Raw genomic sequence first — 17,698 nt, forward strand, 5'->3', positions numbered from 1 at the left:
CCCCCAGCCAATGTGGGTCCCCCACAAGGAAACCGCTTCTCTGAGGCGGTTTATTTTTTTTTTAAAAGATTTGATTTATTTATTTGAGAGAGAGAGTGCACGCACAAGCAGGGAGAGTAGCAGAGGGAGAGGGAGAAGCAGGCTCCTGGCTGAGCAGGAAACCCGACGCGGGGGCTCGATCCCAGGACCCCAGGATCATGACCTGAGCCAAAGGCAGACACTTAACCAACCGAGCAACCCAGGCGCACCTGTCTTAGAGGATTTAATGATTGCCTTAGGGGTGGCATTAAGCCCTGGGGAAGATTTAGATTTTAGTATTTTTATGTTAAGCTTCAGAATAAACTATGTATTTGACCTTTAAAGTGTCTGTACTATTTAAGAAAATTTAGCAAATTAATCTTACATTTTAGCCTTGACTCTAAATTTAAAATGTATAATTAGGGCACCTGGATGGCTCAGTTGGTTCATTATCTGACTCTTGGTTTTGGCTCAGGTCATGATCTCAGGGTCCTGGGATCAAACCCCACATTGGGCTCCCCGCTCAGCGGAGAGTCTGTTTGAAGATTCTCTCCCTCTACTGCTCCCCCCATTCTCTCTCTCTCCCTCTCAAATAAATAAATAAATCTTTAAAAAATAAATAAAATGTATAATTAAGCTTCTGACTTTAGACATGATATTTTTTTATTTTAGTGAAAAGGTATAAGAGAGAAATTTACAGACTGTAAACATTCTTCATCTATGCAAGTTTATCGATTGCTAGGCACTCTTTTAGGTACTGGGAATACAGCAGTGAGCAAAACCAAGTTCTTAACTCTTCAAAGCACACTTCCTGGTAGACAGGTTTGGAAAGAACTTGAGATTCATTACATATGTAATTTTAAATTATTAGATCTAACTGGAAAGGTTTTACTTGTTTGGTCAGATATTCCAGGTGTTTGAAATGACAATTAAATTTAATACACTTAAGAATAAAAACTAGGAGGGCCCCTGGTGGCTCAGTCGGTTCAGCATCCAACTCTTGGATTCAGCTCAGGTCATGATCTCAGGGCTGTGAGACTGAGCCCCATGTGGGGCTCCACACTCAGTGGGGAGTCTGCTTGAGATTCTCTCTCTCTCTCTCTCCCCCCCTCTGCTGTCCCTTCCCCACCCCCGCTTGTGCTTCTCTCTCTCCAAAATAAATACATCTCTTTTTAAAAAAGTATTAAAACTATGGCTTAGGACGTGTAAGGGAATTTAAGTTGCAAATGGGTCTAATAACTAAAAATGATACAGTCTGGGGTGCCTGGTGGCTCAGTCAGTTAAGCGTCTGCCTTTGGCTCAGGTCATGATCCCAAGGTCCTGGGATCAAGCCCCGCATTGGGCTCCTTGCTCAGCGGGGAGCCTGCTTCTCCCTCTGCTGCTCCCCTTGCTTGTTCTCTCTCTGTCAAATAAATATCTTTTAAAAAATAAAAATTTTTAAAAAATGATATAGTCTGATCATCTTGAGTTAATCAAAGGTTACCTTAAAGTGAAGGTTAAAATTTACCAAGTTACACAGAGAATAATAAAATTTGTAAAGTCCACATAAAACTGTAAGAAAAGAACAGGCCCATAACTTTGTGGCCTGAAAAATGTCGATTTAAAATAATCTCAAGGGCGCCTGGGTGGCTCAGTCAGTTGAGCGGCTGCCTTCGGCTCAGGTCATGATCTCAGGGTCTGGGATCGAGCCCCGCATTGGGCTCTCCACTCAGTGGGGAGTCTGCTTCTCCCCCTGCCCCTGCTTGTTCTCTCTCAAATAAATATATAAAATCTAAAACTAAAGTAAAATAAAATAATCTCAAATCATCTTTCCTATGCTCAAAAGCCTCACTTCAAAGGGCATTAAAAACTCACAGCAAGAAAAGCTGGATGCTAACAATGTTTTTTAGCTACCTTAATAAAAAATGGAAACAGAACCTATATGTCATCCACAGGGGAATGGTGAAGTCAATTATAGTCACCCGTCATCAGTCATTAACAGGATGGTTACATCCAAGAGCGGCCTGGAAAGGGCTCCCAGCAACTGTCCAGTGGAAAGGGAGGGCACACATTTGCTGTGCATTCATTCAATCCACCAATATTTACCGCAGGTCGTCTCCGTGTTCTAAATGCTGGGGATGGAGATGCAAACAAAACAAGGTCCCTGCCGTCAAGACAAGACTTTATAACAATGTCAGAAATGTATTTATGGATTCATCTCGGGAAATGAGACATCTCTCTACTAAGCAGGGTCGGGCCTGGTTAGTACTTGGATGGGAGACATCTCTCTAGTACCAGGTCACCCCATCTAAGAGCATGGGGCCCCCTCCCGCATCCCCTATGAAGTTTGATGGTCTCCGTGGAGGCCCACTGTATTCCTGGTCAGATGTATTCCTAAATATCTTAGGGGTTTTCTCGCTACTGTACTTTCTGCTGGACTGCTGGATAAGAAATGCCCCCAGTTTATGCAGACTAACCTCGTCCCCGCCAACCTTGCTGGGCTGCCTCTCCTTCTGCTAGTTCACGGACAGCCTACCGTTGTTCTTGGCACATGTCATTATTTGTAAGTCATGGCACTGCAATCCCAATCAAGATTCCTGTCGTTTTTGAGAAACTCAAGCGGCCTATTCTAAAACGCATATGGGAGAATAAAGGTCCATGAATAGCTCAATTACTCTTGAAAGGCTTAAGAAATACCAACTTCCAAAATATCCTACGAGGCCACAGTAACAACCAAACATGGGTAATGGCACGAGAACAAATAAACAGGCCAATGGAACAGAAGAAATAAGACATTAGACTTGCCAGCGCCTGAAGTACCAAAAATGCACAAAACTTTGCAATTTTGAGGCTTTTACAAAAATTGTCTGAACTTGATCAATTCCTGCAAAGTGCTGGTGAAACTGGGTTTTGGCGCTACTCTCCAAGCACACTGTACCTGCCAACCACCCGCTCTCTCGGTCAGCTATATGGGCACGGTGACTCTTGATGACTGAGCTGGCGAAGGCAGAAGCACTCAAAAGATAAAATCTCTACAGATTTGGAAGAACACTGTCTCAAATCTGTGTTACAATCCTATTTATGTAGCCCATGCTAATGCACGGATGCATGGAAAATTTGTTCTAAGAGGCTCACTCTTCGTTTTGTACGAAGGGTAGAGAGGGGAAAATGAGAGAAGAAATATCACCTAAATGTCTACTCCGTATGTCAAGAACTATGTGAGGCACTTTTAAAACATATCCCCTAATTCACTGACTCTTCCCGTTGAGATGGGTGGTCTTTGTCCCCTGCTCTTGAATCTCGGCTGATCTTAGTGACTCACTTGGAACGAGAAGGCAGTGGAAATGATTTGAGAAAAGTCCTCCCCAAGACTCCAGCCCTCAGCCCTCAATCCACCGCCAGCCTGAGTCTTCCTAGCTCAGGACCCAAACACTGTGGAGCAAAGATGGGCCACTTCCACTATATCCCTTCCCAAGTTCCTGACCCATGCAGCCTTGAGCATAATGAAATGGTTGTTTTATGGGGCGATTGGATTCACACTAGTAGTTAACCAGAACACTCTGGTCGATAATTGGTAACAGGGTCCTCAGAGGTTAAACACCTTTGTGAGGTCTGTCTGGCTTTGAGGCCCTGTTTTATCTTTGACGCATTATCTCTGAGAATACAATAACCTTGTTTCTAACATAACTGTAGAACTTACAGGGAAATCAGTACGGTATGTGGTAACAACTTTAATGCCCACATGTTAATTTCATGAATCCAATCTATGAATTATGGTGTCATTCAAAATGGGAAACACTGAGCTTGGATGAAGGCAGTGATCCATGGGCAAACAGGAATGACTTTCAACCAGAGCAAGGATGTTAACGCTTGAGGCTGCCCACACGCCTAACTGCTCCGCAACATTAACGAGAGTCAAAAGACAATGACAGCGTGGTGCTTAAGTGGCACCTCCCACAGTCAAGGTTTAGAACTCAGGCATCTCCAAAATACCATAACACAAATTACTGAAAAGAAAAGAACTCATTGTTCATGCCTCATCAACACCTGTAAGAAATATACGATGTAGCAAACGTATATTGATGGCATGTGAAGGATTCTTGATACTACTCATAAGCATATAAGGGTTAAAATGCTGGGTGACAAAGACTCTAACTGCAACTGTGAAGATTATTTTCCAGAATTTCACTTTGGAGAAGAGTCATCTAACTTTGATTCAACAAGTTTACAGAAACAATCACCCCACTGATGAGGGGGTGAAGCAGCCCCCTCACATCTCCATTTCCTGACTTCCCATGGCCACTCTTCCCAAACCCCACCCCATCCTGAAGTCCATCCCCTACACTGCAGCCCCAGTGATGGGGCTCCTTAAGGCTTGCTTCTTTCCCTCTGGTTATCAATTTTCAGAATAATGTGCTGGTTCCCCAGCATTCTCCAATAGTGATCAGTGAGGCTGTTTTTAGTACATTATATCTTGTGGGTGTGAACATTTAAAAAATAAATAAGGTTTTATATAAATGTATATATTTTTTGATGTTCCAAATTATCCCATCTTTGGCCAATGCAAGCCCCTTTAGTTCCCTGCTAGAGCCTTTAACACACCCTACTAATTCTCAATAGCTTCCTTGCTTTCAGGTAAAACAAGCTACTCCACGCTCATCTTGTTCATTTTCTGCACCAAACTCTGACTTTGCCATTTATCCAAAGGGCTCTGATTCCTTTCAGTGGGAAATGACATGTAGAGACCACAATCTAGGTGCCACGGGTGCTCACTGCTACTGGCTGGCCACTGTTTCTAGGCTTTTCAGGGGACACACGAAATGTTTTCTCATTAAAATTCTTTCAAAACGAATTAACACTAATACCTACAATGCAAATTTGGGATTACAGGGTATTTACCTAACTACTTTGATTTCATACTTGTGTATCTTTTCTTTACCCTGAAAACCTTGACCATGTAACATAATGACATACATTTTTATTTAGTTAATGGTCACTACAATTTATACAAAGTCTGACCTAACACAATGGTTCCTAGTGTCTTTTTAAACAGATAAATCTTTGACTGCTTTCTCAATTTCATCTAAAGTTGCTGGTCTGTACAGGTTTTCCACCTCCAAGGTCAATTCTGGTCATTTTAGGTCTTCCTCATAAACCATCCACAACTCTTCAAATTTGTTGCCATCAAATTGTACATGGCGTATTCCTATTTAAAAATCTTCACGTGTGCAGTCATATCCCTTTTGTAAATATTGTGCTCTCATGTCTTCTTAATCAGATTTGCAAAAAGCAGAAATAGATTTGCTTCTATTTTCTTTGACTTATCTTCCTGGTTTCTTGAGTTGAAAGCTGAATGCATTTTCTTTCTCCTGATAACTGTTTCTGCCTGACCCTATGATTGTGGTATGTAGCCCTCTGCCATTTATTTATACAGTCTGAAAATAGTTTTTGATCTCTTCTTTAATCTAAGAGATACAATGAAGGGGGTCCCAACATTTTCAGGGAGTAATTCTTAGCTACCCTTTCACTCTTAGGTTCTAACTAGGGTGTATTATGGTCTGAGAACCTGGCCCATAGGGACTTACTTTCTGAAACTTGGGGTTTTTCTTTGTGGCCTGTATGTGGCCAGTTTTGTTAAATGTTCCACGTAAATGAAGAGAATCTATGTTTGTTGGGTGCAAATTCCTATACATATCTATTGGCCACATTATTTAAATCCTCTCTATGGGTGGCTCTCAACTGGAGGCAATCTGGCTCCCCGAGGACATCTGGCAATGTCTAGAAACAGAAACATTTCTGGCCATCACAAGTAGGGAGACGGGTAGCTACTGGTATCTAGTGAGCAGAGACCAGGGGTACTATTCAGTAACCTGCAGCGCATAGGATGGCTTCCTGACAAACAATGATCTGGCCCCAAATGTCAACAGGGGAAGGCTAAGAGCTCCCCATCCACATCCTTTCTTCTTTTGGGTATACCTGGTTTGCAGCTCGCAAAGAGTCACGTTAGAGTCCTCCCTTTTACATATACAACTGTCAACTTCTATTTTGGAAAGTTTTACCGTTACATCAGTTTATGATTATTAATCACACCTTTGAGTAATATGACATATTCCCCTAGTGCTCTGTAACTTGAGTCTAGCTGTGTCCAGCCTAATGTTACTAGACCTGCTTTCTTTTTGCTAGGACTGATAGTGATTCCCATCCCTTAGTTTCCTACCTCCTTGTGTTCTAGATGTATCACTTATATACAGCATTTAACTAGATTTCACTTTTCTCCTAAATCTGGAGTTATTATCACCTGGGAGATTTAAACCCTTTTATGTTAACTGTAGTTACCGATATTTTTGGGCTTATTCATGCCATCTTATATTAGTTGTTTGCTTTTATTTTTTTTAATATATTTTTTTAAGACTTTATTTATTTGAGAGAGAGAGAATGACAGAGAGAGAGAGAGCGCACACATGAGAGGGGGGAGGGTCAGAGGGAGAAGCAGACTCCCCGCCGAGCAGGGAGCCCGATGCGGGACTCGATCCCGGGACTCCAGGCTCATGACCTGAGCTGAAGGCAGTCGCTTAACCGACTGAGCCACCCAGGCACCCAGTTGTTTGCTTTTAATACACCAAGTAAACCTCCTTGTTTTCTTCTTCTCCTTTTCTAAGTTTTTATTTTTAAGTAATCCCTACACCCAACATGGGGCTCGAACTTACAACTCGGAGATCAAGAGTCACATGCTCCACCAACTGGGCCACCAGCCAGGCGCCCCTCTTCTTTCTTCTTAACACACCCTTTGGTTGAAGTGAAGTCTTCTTTGCTCCATTTCCCTCTAGTACTCTGGGGACCCCACAGCCTACCTTTGCTCTTCCGTCGCTTGCTCTCACACTACCTCAAACCAACACCAACGCCAACATCCCAGTCCAGGTCTCCAGCACCCCTCCCTGCGCCCGTGAGGTGTAAACTTAGGTTCACTGTACTTCCACACCTGAATTTGTCCTCCTTAGCAGGAGGGACTGTGACATTTTGTCCTCATAGGCTCATATACGAGTCATGTGCATACACAAGTCTGGAAAGGCAAACACATCTAGGATCATTTTACAACATTTTTTAACCCCTTAAAATGAATTTTGGGGCATTTAAAGGTTAAACTTTCTATCTGTGGGTTTCTCTTAGCTGTAAAGCTTCATTCCCAATTAATGCCATGTGACCTGTATAAACTGTACACACAGACACATTTAGTGTTCTGTATACTCACAGTATAGGATGCCTCCTTTTAATGAGGAACCACATCAGACACAGTAACACATATTATAACAATTATTCTGAACATCTGATTATTCTGACTAGTCTAGACAGATTTCAGATAACTTTAATGATGCCCTATCAAGAACATAACTAAAAAGAGAAAATATTTAAATGTTTTATTTGCACTACAATCATTTTCAGTATTATTTATTACATGAAAAAATTACATTAGAAAAACATTCTTTTAAGCTTTGAAGGCAGAGATACTGGGATAATGTTTTCTACTCCATGAACATCCAATTAACTAAATTACCCACTTGGAGGTCAATTCACATACAATAATTTTTTTAAAAAACAGGGAAAAGAACAGACATAATGATAGAGAGATTTTTAAAATTTAAAATAGGTACAGGTTACATTCTTAGAATATACTGGACTGGCATTAAAATTGAAACAGAGAAACACTTAAATAAACAATAGGTAAAGTGCATCCTCAGGCCAGTTAACTTCACATTATTCTGACATGTCAAAACATCCAGGAGAAAACAGCGGTCATAAAAGAGCTGAAGAGTATTAGTCCCCTTTTTTATACCTTTTACAAAAGAAATGCTGAAAGAGATTTGAAAACAAGCAAACAAAAAGGGGGTGGGGGGCAGAAATTCTAGAAAGAAAAAAGAAGCTCTGACAAACTAAAGACCACCCCAGCCCAGCCCCTCCGGAGCCCGGCCGGCCGCTCCCGGGGCCCCTGCTCCGTACTCCTAAGCCCGCGGGGCCCACTGGCCCTCACACCCAGCGCTCCTGAGCCCAGAGCCCAGCCAGTGCTGGGACTGCTGCCCAGAGGAGAGGCCCCTGACCATGGAACCCTCCTTGCTTTCCCAGCAGCATCGAGGGTCCCAGACTGCTCTGGGCCGGGCGGTGGCACCATGAGAATTCGACCCTATATACTGACTTCACCAGCAAAGGAAGGTTTCCCAGTGTTCAGATGCCAAGAAGAGAAGAACAACTGAGCACAGAAGCAACAGGAACTAGTCACTACAGCCGACTTCTAGATTTAGCTTCCAGCACGTAGTCACATGGAGACCTTCGTGATTCTTAATTCTGGTTTAGGAGCTATTTACATAGGCCGTGTTTTCACACTGATATCACAGACCGGTCCCAGCAGGGTGCAGTCCACCAAGGGAAATTACCCTACTTCTTCCCTTTTCTTATTCGTATTTCCCCAACAGACGTAGGCAATTTTATCCATTTCTACCCAGACTGACTTCCAGTGTTTCAGGTGAGAACTGAGTGGAAGTCAGCAAACTTTTTCTGTAAAGGGCCAGACAGTAAACTTTAGGCTTTGCAGCCCACATAACTGTCTTCATTACATATTCTTCTTTCCTGCTTTTATGACCCTTTCAAATGTAGAACGTATGGCCCCAGGGCCAAACAAGAAGAGCCCTCAGCGGGATCCTTTGCCAACCCCTGGCCTAAAGGCATAGCTGTCCAAAGAGACATGTGATACTTTAAAAATTGAACTACACTATTTTTAACCCATCTAGAATTTGCTAACTCAGTTTTGGTGACATCAAGTCGTTTGCGAATCTACATTTTTCAGCGAATCTACAAACAAGCCCGATGCTCCATCCCTCCCTGGCTGCCAGACTTAGCAAAGGGTTTGCTTTCCCAGCGGGGCAACTTCACAGCTGCTCTCAAAGGCTGCTTTATTTAACTAATGAACGATCAATTCCACTGACAGAGAAATGCCAGAAATTCTAGGGGAATTCAGGTTTATTGTCTGAGAGCCGGTTACACAGCCAGAACTGGACTACTGACAGCAGCAACAGTCGTTGAGACACTGGCAAACTACAACTCTCCCTCTTTCTGTTTTTTCGTTTTGGTTACCAGTATTTCCCAAAAACATTTAACCGAAGATCCTTTTTCAAACAAAACCTGTTTATTAAGAAAGCTAAGAAAGATATCAAGGAATCCAAGAAAATTGTCAAAATTCCATATTAAAAAAGAGAGAGAGAGAGGGATCTTTTCCCAGATACCTTTCAGGAAACTGTCACTGCGGCCCAAGGAGTTTTCATTTTGAGTGCGGGAAGTCTTCAGTGCCTACGGCTCAGAAGCTCAAGCCACCTGTCCGGCCGGCTTCCATCCTGGCTTCACATCCCCCATCCCCGGGACGTGTTCAGTCAACAACTCATACGGGGAGGCAAACATTCGTCAAGAAATCACTTTATTTTTCAAACAAGGTTTGAGGAGGTGCCTCTTGAAGTTTAATATTCAAATAAAATCAGATACTAAATCCTGTTAAGACAAACTCTGTATTAAAAAAAAAAAAGCATTTCCAAGCCAAAGGTCCAAATATCCATTAAAGTCACAGCAAAATTCCAATAACAAAGGTGATTTAATGGTATGAGCATCTGTTTTAGTAAATTCTGAGCTGGATGGTCTTAGTAGACTGCTGGTAGAATTTAAAATTACATCACACCCTTGCTTTTCAGACGGTGACTATTATCGGCATTACTAAAAACTGACACACTCAAAACTTTCACGATGGACTTGTTAAGAGTTAAGGAATGGTTTTAGGAAAAAATAAGAACCCCAACTCTTCAAAGCAAGAGCCCTTTCACACGGACAATCTTTCTTCCCAGGGCACTGTGTGCTCAGGGACAGAGCACCACAGAAATGGACCCAGGAGCACTATCCCTCTGCCCACAGCCCCTGTGATCTGACTAGCACTAAGCTTGGTAGGCCAGAGAATGATGAAAAAAACATAGGGAATATCAAAACCTAAATGCTCAAAAGGCTCTGCAACATCAGACACAGCCGTAAAGCGATACAGAAAAAAAAAAAATCACAAAATTCGTGATCTTTGATACATTTTTTTTAAATGAGAAACATGTGCGTTATATAAGTACATGGAAACATACATAATAACGCTGACTAAAAATACAACACAGAATAACTAATATGTAAATATGGATGCATATCCCATTAAACTCAGGTTCCACACAGTACATTTTGGGAAATGCTGTTCTAGATCAGTTCTCAACCAGGGGTGACTTTTGTCCCCCAGGGGACATTTGGCAATATCTGAAGATATTTTTGGTTGTCACAACTGGAAGTGGGGGTCCCAGTGGCATCTGGTGGATAACGACCAGGAATGCTGCTGACATCCCACAATACACAGGATGGCCTCCACAACACAGAACTATCTGGCCCCAAACGTCAGCAGTCTCACAGTTGAGAACCCCTGCCCTACAGAATCACAGAAGTGTTTGCGTTTATGCTGCAAAGAATTCTGCTAAAGTACATCCTGGGAGGGAGGGGGGGTACACACAAACACACAATTTAAAAGAATGCAAAGTTAAATTCCTAAACTTTTTAATGCAAAAAATTATAAACCTTGATAAAATATCTCAGACAACATGAAACAACATATACTGAGAGCTTACCAAGCTCTCATTAAGCATTATTTTTACAAAGTCCGATCAGACGATTCTGGCTGGAACCTGCATCACAGTACTCCCAATCCATAGTCCCTTCTAAGTGACCCAACCCTACCGTAGACCCTGCTGCAAAAGGGTGGTCGTGTGGAAGGCAGGAGCCCAGCCCTCCCTGAGGGTAGCACCTAGCCCAGGGGTCAGCGCCTGGAAGGTGGGTGGAGGGAAAGAGCTCAGTCACTCTGTCTGGGGTGGACCCTGGGAAACAGGAAGAGGGTGAGGCGGGTAGTGCTGGGCCCCAAGCTGCGGGGAGGAGAGAACTTGCAATCAACAGCGTGCAGAGCAAGTAGACGGTAGAGAGCAACAGTCCAGCTGAACCAGGAAGGCCGGACTTCTGCCAGAGTTCAAACCAGTTCTGTGGGCCCCAAAGCCCAGCACTAGTGGTCCCTGGGATCCAACTAGATTCCTATTTTCCTTATTCCTCGGTAACCCTCAACCCGTGGACTTGAAGTCTGCCTGCTCCCGGCCACCTTGAGACCTGACGAAACAAGCTAATCGTTCTGTACGTGTCAGTCACAGATGGCAAACGATAAAAGCATTTCCAGGGAATGTGCCCCACAGCCTCACCAGCACATGGACGGCTACATTCAGCTAGAGACTGCACAGAATAGCACATGCCTTTTGGGTGGTGGGGATCCCCTCAAGCTAAATGGTCTCCCCAGATAGGAGCATGAACAATCCGCGCCGAGCGGCTCGGCCACCTGTGACATCAGGAGACAGCACCTTGTAGCGGGCCGACTGTGTCCGATCATTTAAAGGAAGACTCAAGACAAGAAAATGAATCCGAAATTTTACTCATAAACCCTTAGTCTTGCAACCTGGTAGGTCAGTTGAAGATTTTGAAAACATTGTAGAAACTTTTCCCTAAGGAATCCTAGATTCCCTAAGGAATCGAGATAGAATGAAGAAGCCGCTCTGTCCCCTCGCCACCTCCCTCACTAAACCCCACCCTGCCCCCAGGTCCCCTCAGAACCACAGCACTTCCAAGCCACGGGTTTCCAAACTACCTTGTCAGACAGCACGTTTGCTGTGGTATCACACAGCCTTCTGTGAATGAACTTTCCAGAAACAGTAACTAAAGCGGCGGGGCTGACACCCCAAAACAAAGGATGGCTGGTGGTATGGCAGGTGTAGCCTCATTTGACAGGCTCTGCAGCCAGGCCTTGACCAAGTGACTAGGCTTCCCGGCTCTTAAATGTTGATTCTAACAATTTCCAGACTGAACTTTTTCTACTGTATTTCCACGTCCAGGACAAAATAGTAACTGATCCGGTTGTGGCATAAGACTGTGGCATAAGATGGCACTCCCCAGTTGGCTGCTACAGCTCCCTCAGCCCTGACAATGACCCCAGACCGCTATAATATATATATGTGAGTTCCCTCATCTGCATTTTTTTTATTCCCTCACCCCCTTAGCCACCATGACAGCCACCTGAGGAAGGAAAACAAGGGCACGTACACATGCCTACTAATGGATGGTGGAGAGTACACGGGCTCCTAGTGCACAGATTCTGACCCTAGCCTCCGTGAAGCTGAATGAGAAAAAACACATCTTTATTTGCAATAATCTCTGGCTGAAATTTAGCACCCATTCAATCATGAAGGAAGACATGAAATCCTGGAGTCTCAGCAGTACCTGTGACTTTTTCACCAAGAGAAACTACAGATATTTTCACAAAGCACTACAGTTACTACAGAAATTTCAAACTGTCAGTTATGCTGGTCACTGCTCCAAACGGAATCACTAAAGCCCAAACTTGACCTGTTACTAACTGATCTAACAAAGGGCAAGTAAGCAGCTTGAGCATCACTTTGGTTCAGTATTTTGGTAACTGTATTTCAATATAATATATGCGCTCTCTCCTCCATCCTATTTTCTCTAAAACATTTTGGTGAAGGGCGCCTGGGCGGCTCAGTCGTTGAGCGTCGGCTCAGGGCATGATCCCAGGGTCCTGGGATCGAGCCCTCCATCAGGCTCCCTGCTCAGTGGGAAGCCTGCTTCTCCCTCTCCCACTCCCCCTGCTTGCGTTCCCTCTCCCGCTCTGTTTTGATGAGGAGCCCAGAGGCCAGGTGAACCACAAAAAGCCCCTCAGAGGCATAGGATTTACATCACTCCAGCCGTTTCAGGCTTTCTCCCGAACAGCTTCAAATACTTTAACAATTTGCAAAACTGAAAGTTACAGCTTAGAATGTTGCTGTTCACACCAGTACCTTTCATTCATACGTAGTACCTCTCTAAAGTTGTAATACACTGACACAGAACTGTAAATGTATGTAAACCAGTGGACAAGAAGCCAACAAAATGTGTTTGCACCCCTTTATCATTTAACCCCCCAACCTGTAGACACTTAAATCCTCAGCACTGAAGGTCAATCTTTCAAGTCCTGTTTCATCCACATATTTCACCAATTCTAATTCCCACTTTTAAGTCTCCAACGTACGAAGAAGCATCCTTTCTTCTGCCTACGAAAGTGCTGCGTTAACTCCTATTATGTGGATTCACTCATTCTACCTTCACGATCCACGTGTCGCTCTCCACGCTCAGTACACTACGGAAACGAAAGGCAGACCTGAGTCAGTCGGCCACCTTCCAGATCACCGTGCGCACAAGTGCATTTGAGTGCATCACCGACAACCGTACTGGCAAACGTTTCCATTTCGCCTCGAATTCTCCCTTCGAATATTCCGAATACACCACCTGAAGCATTATATAATGTATCAACTATGTTGTATTATATAAACATAGTAAGTGTTTCCTTTTTCAGAATCGGTCAGAAAAAAGTATAAACTCACGCCCAACTAAAGCTAAGGGTGTCATTTACCCTAATGTGGGAGGTACTAACTTCCTAAGGAAAAAACAAACAAACCAGAAGGTCTTACGGAAAACTACTTCTTAGAATCCAAGTGCGCTGCCCTTGCGTTTGCCGACTACACCCCAGCTGGCTGCCCAGGCCGTCCTCCCCGAACCCCGCTCGGGACCCCCGCCCCGGCAGGCCAGTCAGCACATGGCCCGGCCCAGCCCAACTGGCCAAGCCTCGGCACCACAGGCACAACTGAGCATTTCCACGGCCGCCGGGACGAAGCAAAGCACACTCAACTTTTCCTAATTCCTGTCAAGTGACTCACGATTTCTTCTGCAGGAATGTGAAATGCCAGCGAGCGGCCAGCCCCTGCCCCGCACCTCCAGGCATCTACTCCCCCCACCCCACCCCCCCGGCCGGTCATTATAGGCCGCACATCTGCGCTAAAGTAATTCCAGGAACCGGGGCACCCTGCCCTCGGGCAGGAGGGCAGCCTCCCCGGAACCCCACCCCCACCCGAGGTCCGCCTCCATGGGGCTCCAGGCGACCCCGTGCCCCCGCCCCCCAACCCCGCTCCCGGTCAGCCGGCCCCACCCCGCACCCTGGCGGCCGCGGCTCCGAGCGCGCCCCCGCCGCCCTTCCCCCTCTGCCCCCGCCACCCCCCGTGCCGCCCGCGCGCCCCCGCCGCCCTCCCCCGGCCCCCGGCCCCCGGCCCGAGCCCCGCGCGCCCCCGCCGCCCGGCCCCGCCCCCGCGCGCCCCCAGCCCGGCCCCGCCCCCCGCGCGCCCCCGCGCCCCCGCCCGCGCAGGGGCGCGCGCCGCGCTCCGAAAGGGACGGTTAGGAGCGCGCGCCTCACAGCGGGCCCCGCGCGGCAGCGGCGGCGCCTTCCAGAAATTTCCGCGTCCCTAAACCCACACAGAAAAACAAGCGGGGCGCGCCCCCGCGGCGGCCCGGCGGACGGCGCCCCTCCCCGCGGCCTCGGCTCCCCTCCCCCACCCGCGCCCCCCTCCCCGCCCCCTGCCCCGGGCGGCGGGTCCGGCGCGGCCCTCCCGGGCGGCGGCGGCCCACGAAGACCCGGGCGGCGGCGGCGGGGCGGCGGCCGCGGCGCCTGCGGGCCGGCGTGATTGATAGGGACGGGGCGGCGGAGCGGCGGCGGCGGCGGAGCGGTTGAGTGACAGCTTACCTGGGTGCCAATCTTCATCACACTGACAAGCGGCTGCAGCAATCGGGACCCGCAGTGCCGCGCCCGCGTCCAACCGTCACGCCGACGCTGGGCCACGCGACACAGCCTCGCTCAATGGGAGGAGGGCGACGCCGACGCGCGCCGCATCAATATTCAGAGAGGGGGCGGGGCCTGTCGGGCTCGGGCCCCGCCCCGTCCCTGCTCCGCGGCGGCGCGGGGCGGGGTCGGCGCGCCGGGGGCGGGGAGCGGGGCGGGGGCGGGCGGTGGCCGGCCCCGCCCCCGCCTCGCGCCCGCGCCGGGCCCCGCCCCCAGCAGGGCGCGCCGGGGAGCGAGGAGCGGCCGGCCCCGCCGGCCTAGAGTGCCGCCTCATGACTATGCAGCTAGAGGCGTGGCCAGAGAGCACCACGCCCCCTCCGCTCGCTCTCGGGCCGGGAGGAGTTTGTGGAGCGGGTTCGGGTGGGCGGAACCACCCGCCGCAGGCCGGCGGGGAGGGCGGGCCGAACCATCGCGTCGGGAGGCGCGGGCCTCCCTGGGCGCGACCTGTGGCAGGTGGGCCCCGGCCGCCCGGCTGCCGTGGGAGCCAGTACGCGCGGTCGCCCCGCACCCTGCGCGCGTCCCTTTGTGTGCTTTCTCCGGGCGGGTGCGCACGTGCTCCCGCTGACCCCCGGGCGAGGGCTCCAGGGACCGCGGCAGGCTCGCCTCTGCTCCCGCGCTCTGCCTTCAGCACAGCCGTCCCCAGGAGACCCACGCAGGCCCTATATGCGGGCGACGTGGCCTCCCTTAGGGGGACACGGAGAGTCGTCTGCGTTCCGGGGTGGGCTTTCAAAGACTGTTGCGGTGCGCCCACAGGTCCTGCGGTGTCCTTGCCCTCCAAGACGCCGAGGGAAGGGCAAGCCTTCCCCGTACAGAGGCTGGGGATTTGTCTGCTGGCTGTTCATTTTTGCAGAAACATTCCCACCGAGTATCGGGATCGCTGTGCCGAGTCTATACACAGCTCGGAGCAGGGCCAGGATGGGAACCTGCGGCTGCAGGGTGCCTCGGCCAGGTCCAGCCTTGAGCAGCTCGGAAGACACCCCTCCTACGTGCTCAGGGCTCCACAAACACCGTGAACCACAGGCGAACTGCTATGTGGGTCTGCAGAACGGCGTTTTACAGAGAGAAGCTTGTAGCGAGGCCTGCCTGCGCGGGGGAGGGGGAGGGTGGGGAGGCCAGTGAGGCTCTGACTGGGGTGGAAAGTTGGAGGGGACCCCAAAAGTTCAGTGATCCAGACCAGCTACGGAATGTGCAGGGCCCAGTGCAAAATGGAAACGCAAGTTCCCTTGTTCAACAGCTCCTGGGGTTTGAAGACAGGGACAGTCAGTACAACTCTAGACCGACTGTGTGACTGTGCTTGTCCCCAAGCCATCCAACTGTCCCTGGCCTCTCTCCTCCCCCTAGTCCCAGTCCTGGTCTGTGTTTTTGCGTTTTGTTTTTGTTTTTGTTTTTAGATGTTATTTATTTATTTGACAGAGAGAGACAGTGAAGAGGAAACACAAGCAGGGGGAATGGGAGAAGGAGAGGGAGAGGCAGGCTTCCCGCCGAGCAGGGAGCCCGATGCGGGGCTCCATTCCAGGACCCTGGGATCATGACCTGAGCCGAAGGCAGACGCTTAATGACTGGGCCACCCAGGCGCCCCATGTTTTTGCGTTTTTGTTGTTTTGTTTTTGTTTCTAGTTACCTTGGAGTTTATTTAAACTAAGAGAAAAAGTGTAATGTTTTCATGCAATAGGTACTCAGTTCTTTAAATAACAATTCTGACAACAGAAGGCGTTATGGAATGCTGCCCTTGTGATCCATACAAAACAGCAGCATTCTGGAATGTACATCATTTAAAGATATGTCTCACACACTCTTTGAAATACAGTGGTAGCCAATACATAGAGGCATGCCTTAAGTGGGCATAGGGAGGCAGTTCAGAAAAGAAAGAGAAATATCACACTGGAACTACCCAATTTCTTCAAAATCACTGTGCAAGAAAAGAAACATTAAACTTCCATACTGATTTTATACAACCTCCATACAGTATCTTGGCTCAAATCCAAGAGCAAAAGTTAAGACTCTCCACCTCTATTTTTGGTGAACAACTACATGGTAAACTTAGATGACTTTTGCCCCTGGATTTCACCTGGGAGTGTGGCCTTTTTAATTTTTTACTTACAAGTGGGCAGATTTGGCACTTTTATACTGATGTCACCAATGTTAATATTTCTTGGGACCTGAGGAAGATTCCTGTTCTTCACAGCTGATACAGCATAGGCTGCAGCTCCCGCTAGCCAGCCTCAGATTTCTCCAGTTTATTGTGTGCATCAATTTGTGTAACAAACTCATTCGTGTTGGTCTCCAATAGCATTCCCCTCATCACTATTTCAGCAAGAATATTATGAATCTTGTCGACATGGAAAAAATTAAATTCAGCTCATAGACATTTTCAAAACACCTGCCCAGTGTTTCCACAAATACTTGAATGAGATCTAAGATGCCAAGTTCGCTTTCTGAAGAATGCACAGAGAAGACAAAATATAAGGTTGCATAATGTCTATAAATCAGTTTGTTGTCAGAGCCTCCAGGTAACGTCGGGCTGGTAGAACTTGGAGAGCCAGGCTTCCCGAGGTTGTTGAAGATGATGATCCGTCAAGGCTGAGAGGGACCTGGTGGGTACCAGGGGCCAGGGCAGGGGCGGGGTGCCTCGCCTGCCTTGGGATCTCAATGGCCATGCTTCCCCACCTGCCTCTCCCTCAAGAGTGCTCTCTGCAGGGGTTCTGGAACCTGGAGAGAGGACCTGGGTGTGTGGGGTCACACGAGAGCCAGTACAAGTCACAAGGCCCATGAGACCCAGGCCCTGCCTACCTGCCCTCTGGCCTCTGTGCTCTGGTCTTCTCACCTGTACCCCCTTGATCAATTAAGCTTTCTTCCTTTCACTTTCCTTTCTTCCTTTCTCCCTTCCCCCAG

The 17,698-nt window shown here is 47.8% G+C and overlaps 1 protein-coding gene and 1 pseudogene across 6 annotated transcripts in view; both read right to left on the reverse strand.

The window, feature by feature from the left end:
* The window catches only part of PKNOX1 (PBX/knotted 1 homeobox 1), a 59,559-nt gene extending 44,761 nt beyond the window's left edge, over positions 1-14,798 (reverse strand). For 2 of the 6 annotated variants that reach the window (XM_088023747.1, XM_088023744.1), the window contains exon 1: positions 14,711-14,798. Coding sequence is in view for 1 of the 6 variants with exons in the window: in XM_088023749.1 (XP_087879875.1) it covers positions 14,711-14,728 (18 nt within the window). In the remaining 5 variants the exon portion in view is untranslated. Of the gene's footprint in view, positions 1-13,825; positions 13,914-14,710 lie in introns of those variants that run through there. The other 4 variants (XM_088023746.1, XM_088023749.1, XM_028126461.2 and 1 more) reach the window with 4 other exon arrangements.
* A 2,101-nt stretch (positions 14,799-16,899) lies between these two features.
* Positions 16,900-17,380, reverse strand: LOC114226415 (AP-3 complex subunit sigma-1-like; annotated as a pseudogene).
* Positions 17,381-17,698: the final 318 nt, after the last annotated feature.

This window comes from Eumetopias jubatus, unplaced genomic scaffold (assembly GCF_037043125.1).
Source record: "Eumetopias jubatus isolate StellerSeaLion01/CBP00866 unplaced genomic scaffold, mEumJub1_p1.0 scaffold_1, whole genome shotgun sequence".
In the NCBI taxonomy this organism is placed as follows: domain Eukaryota; kingdom Metazoa; phylum Chordata; class Mammalia; order Carnivora; family Otariidae; genus Eumetopias; species Eumetopias jubatus.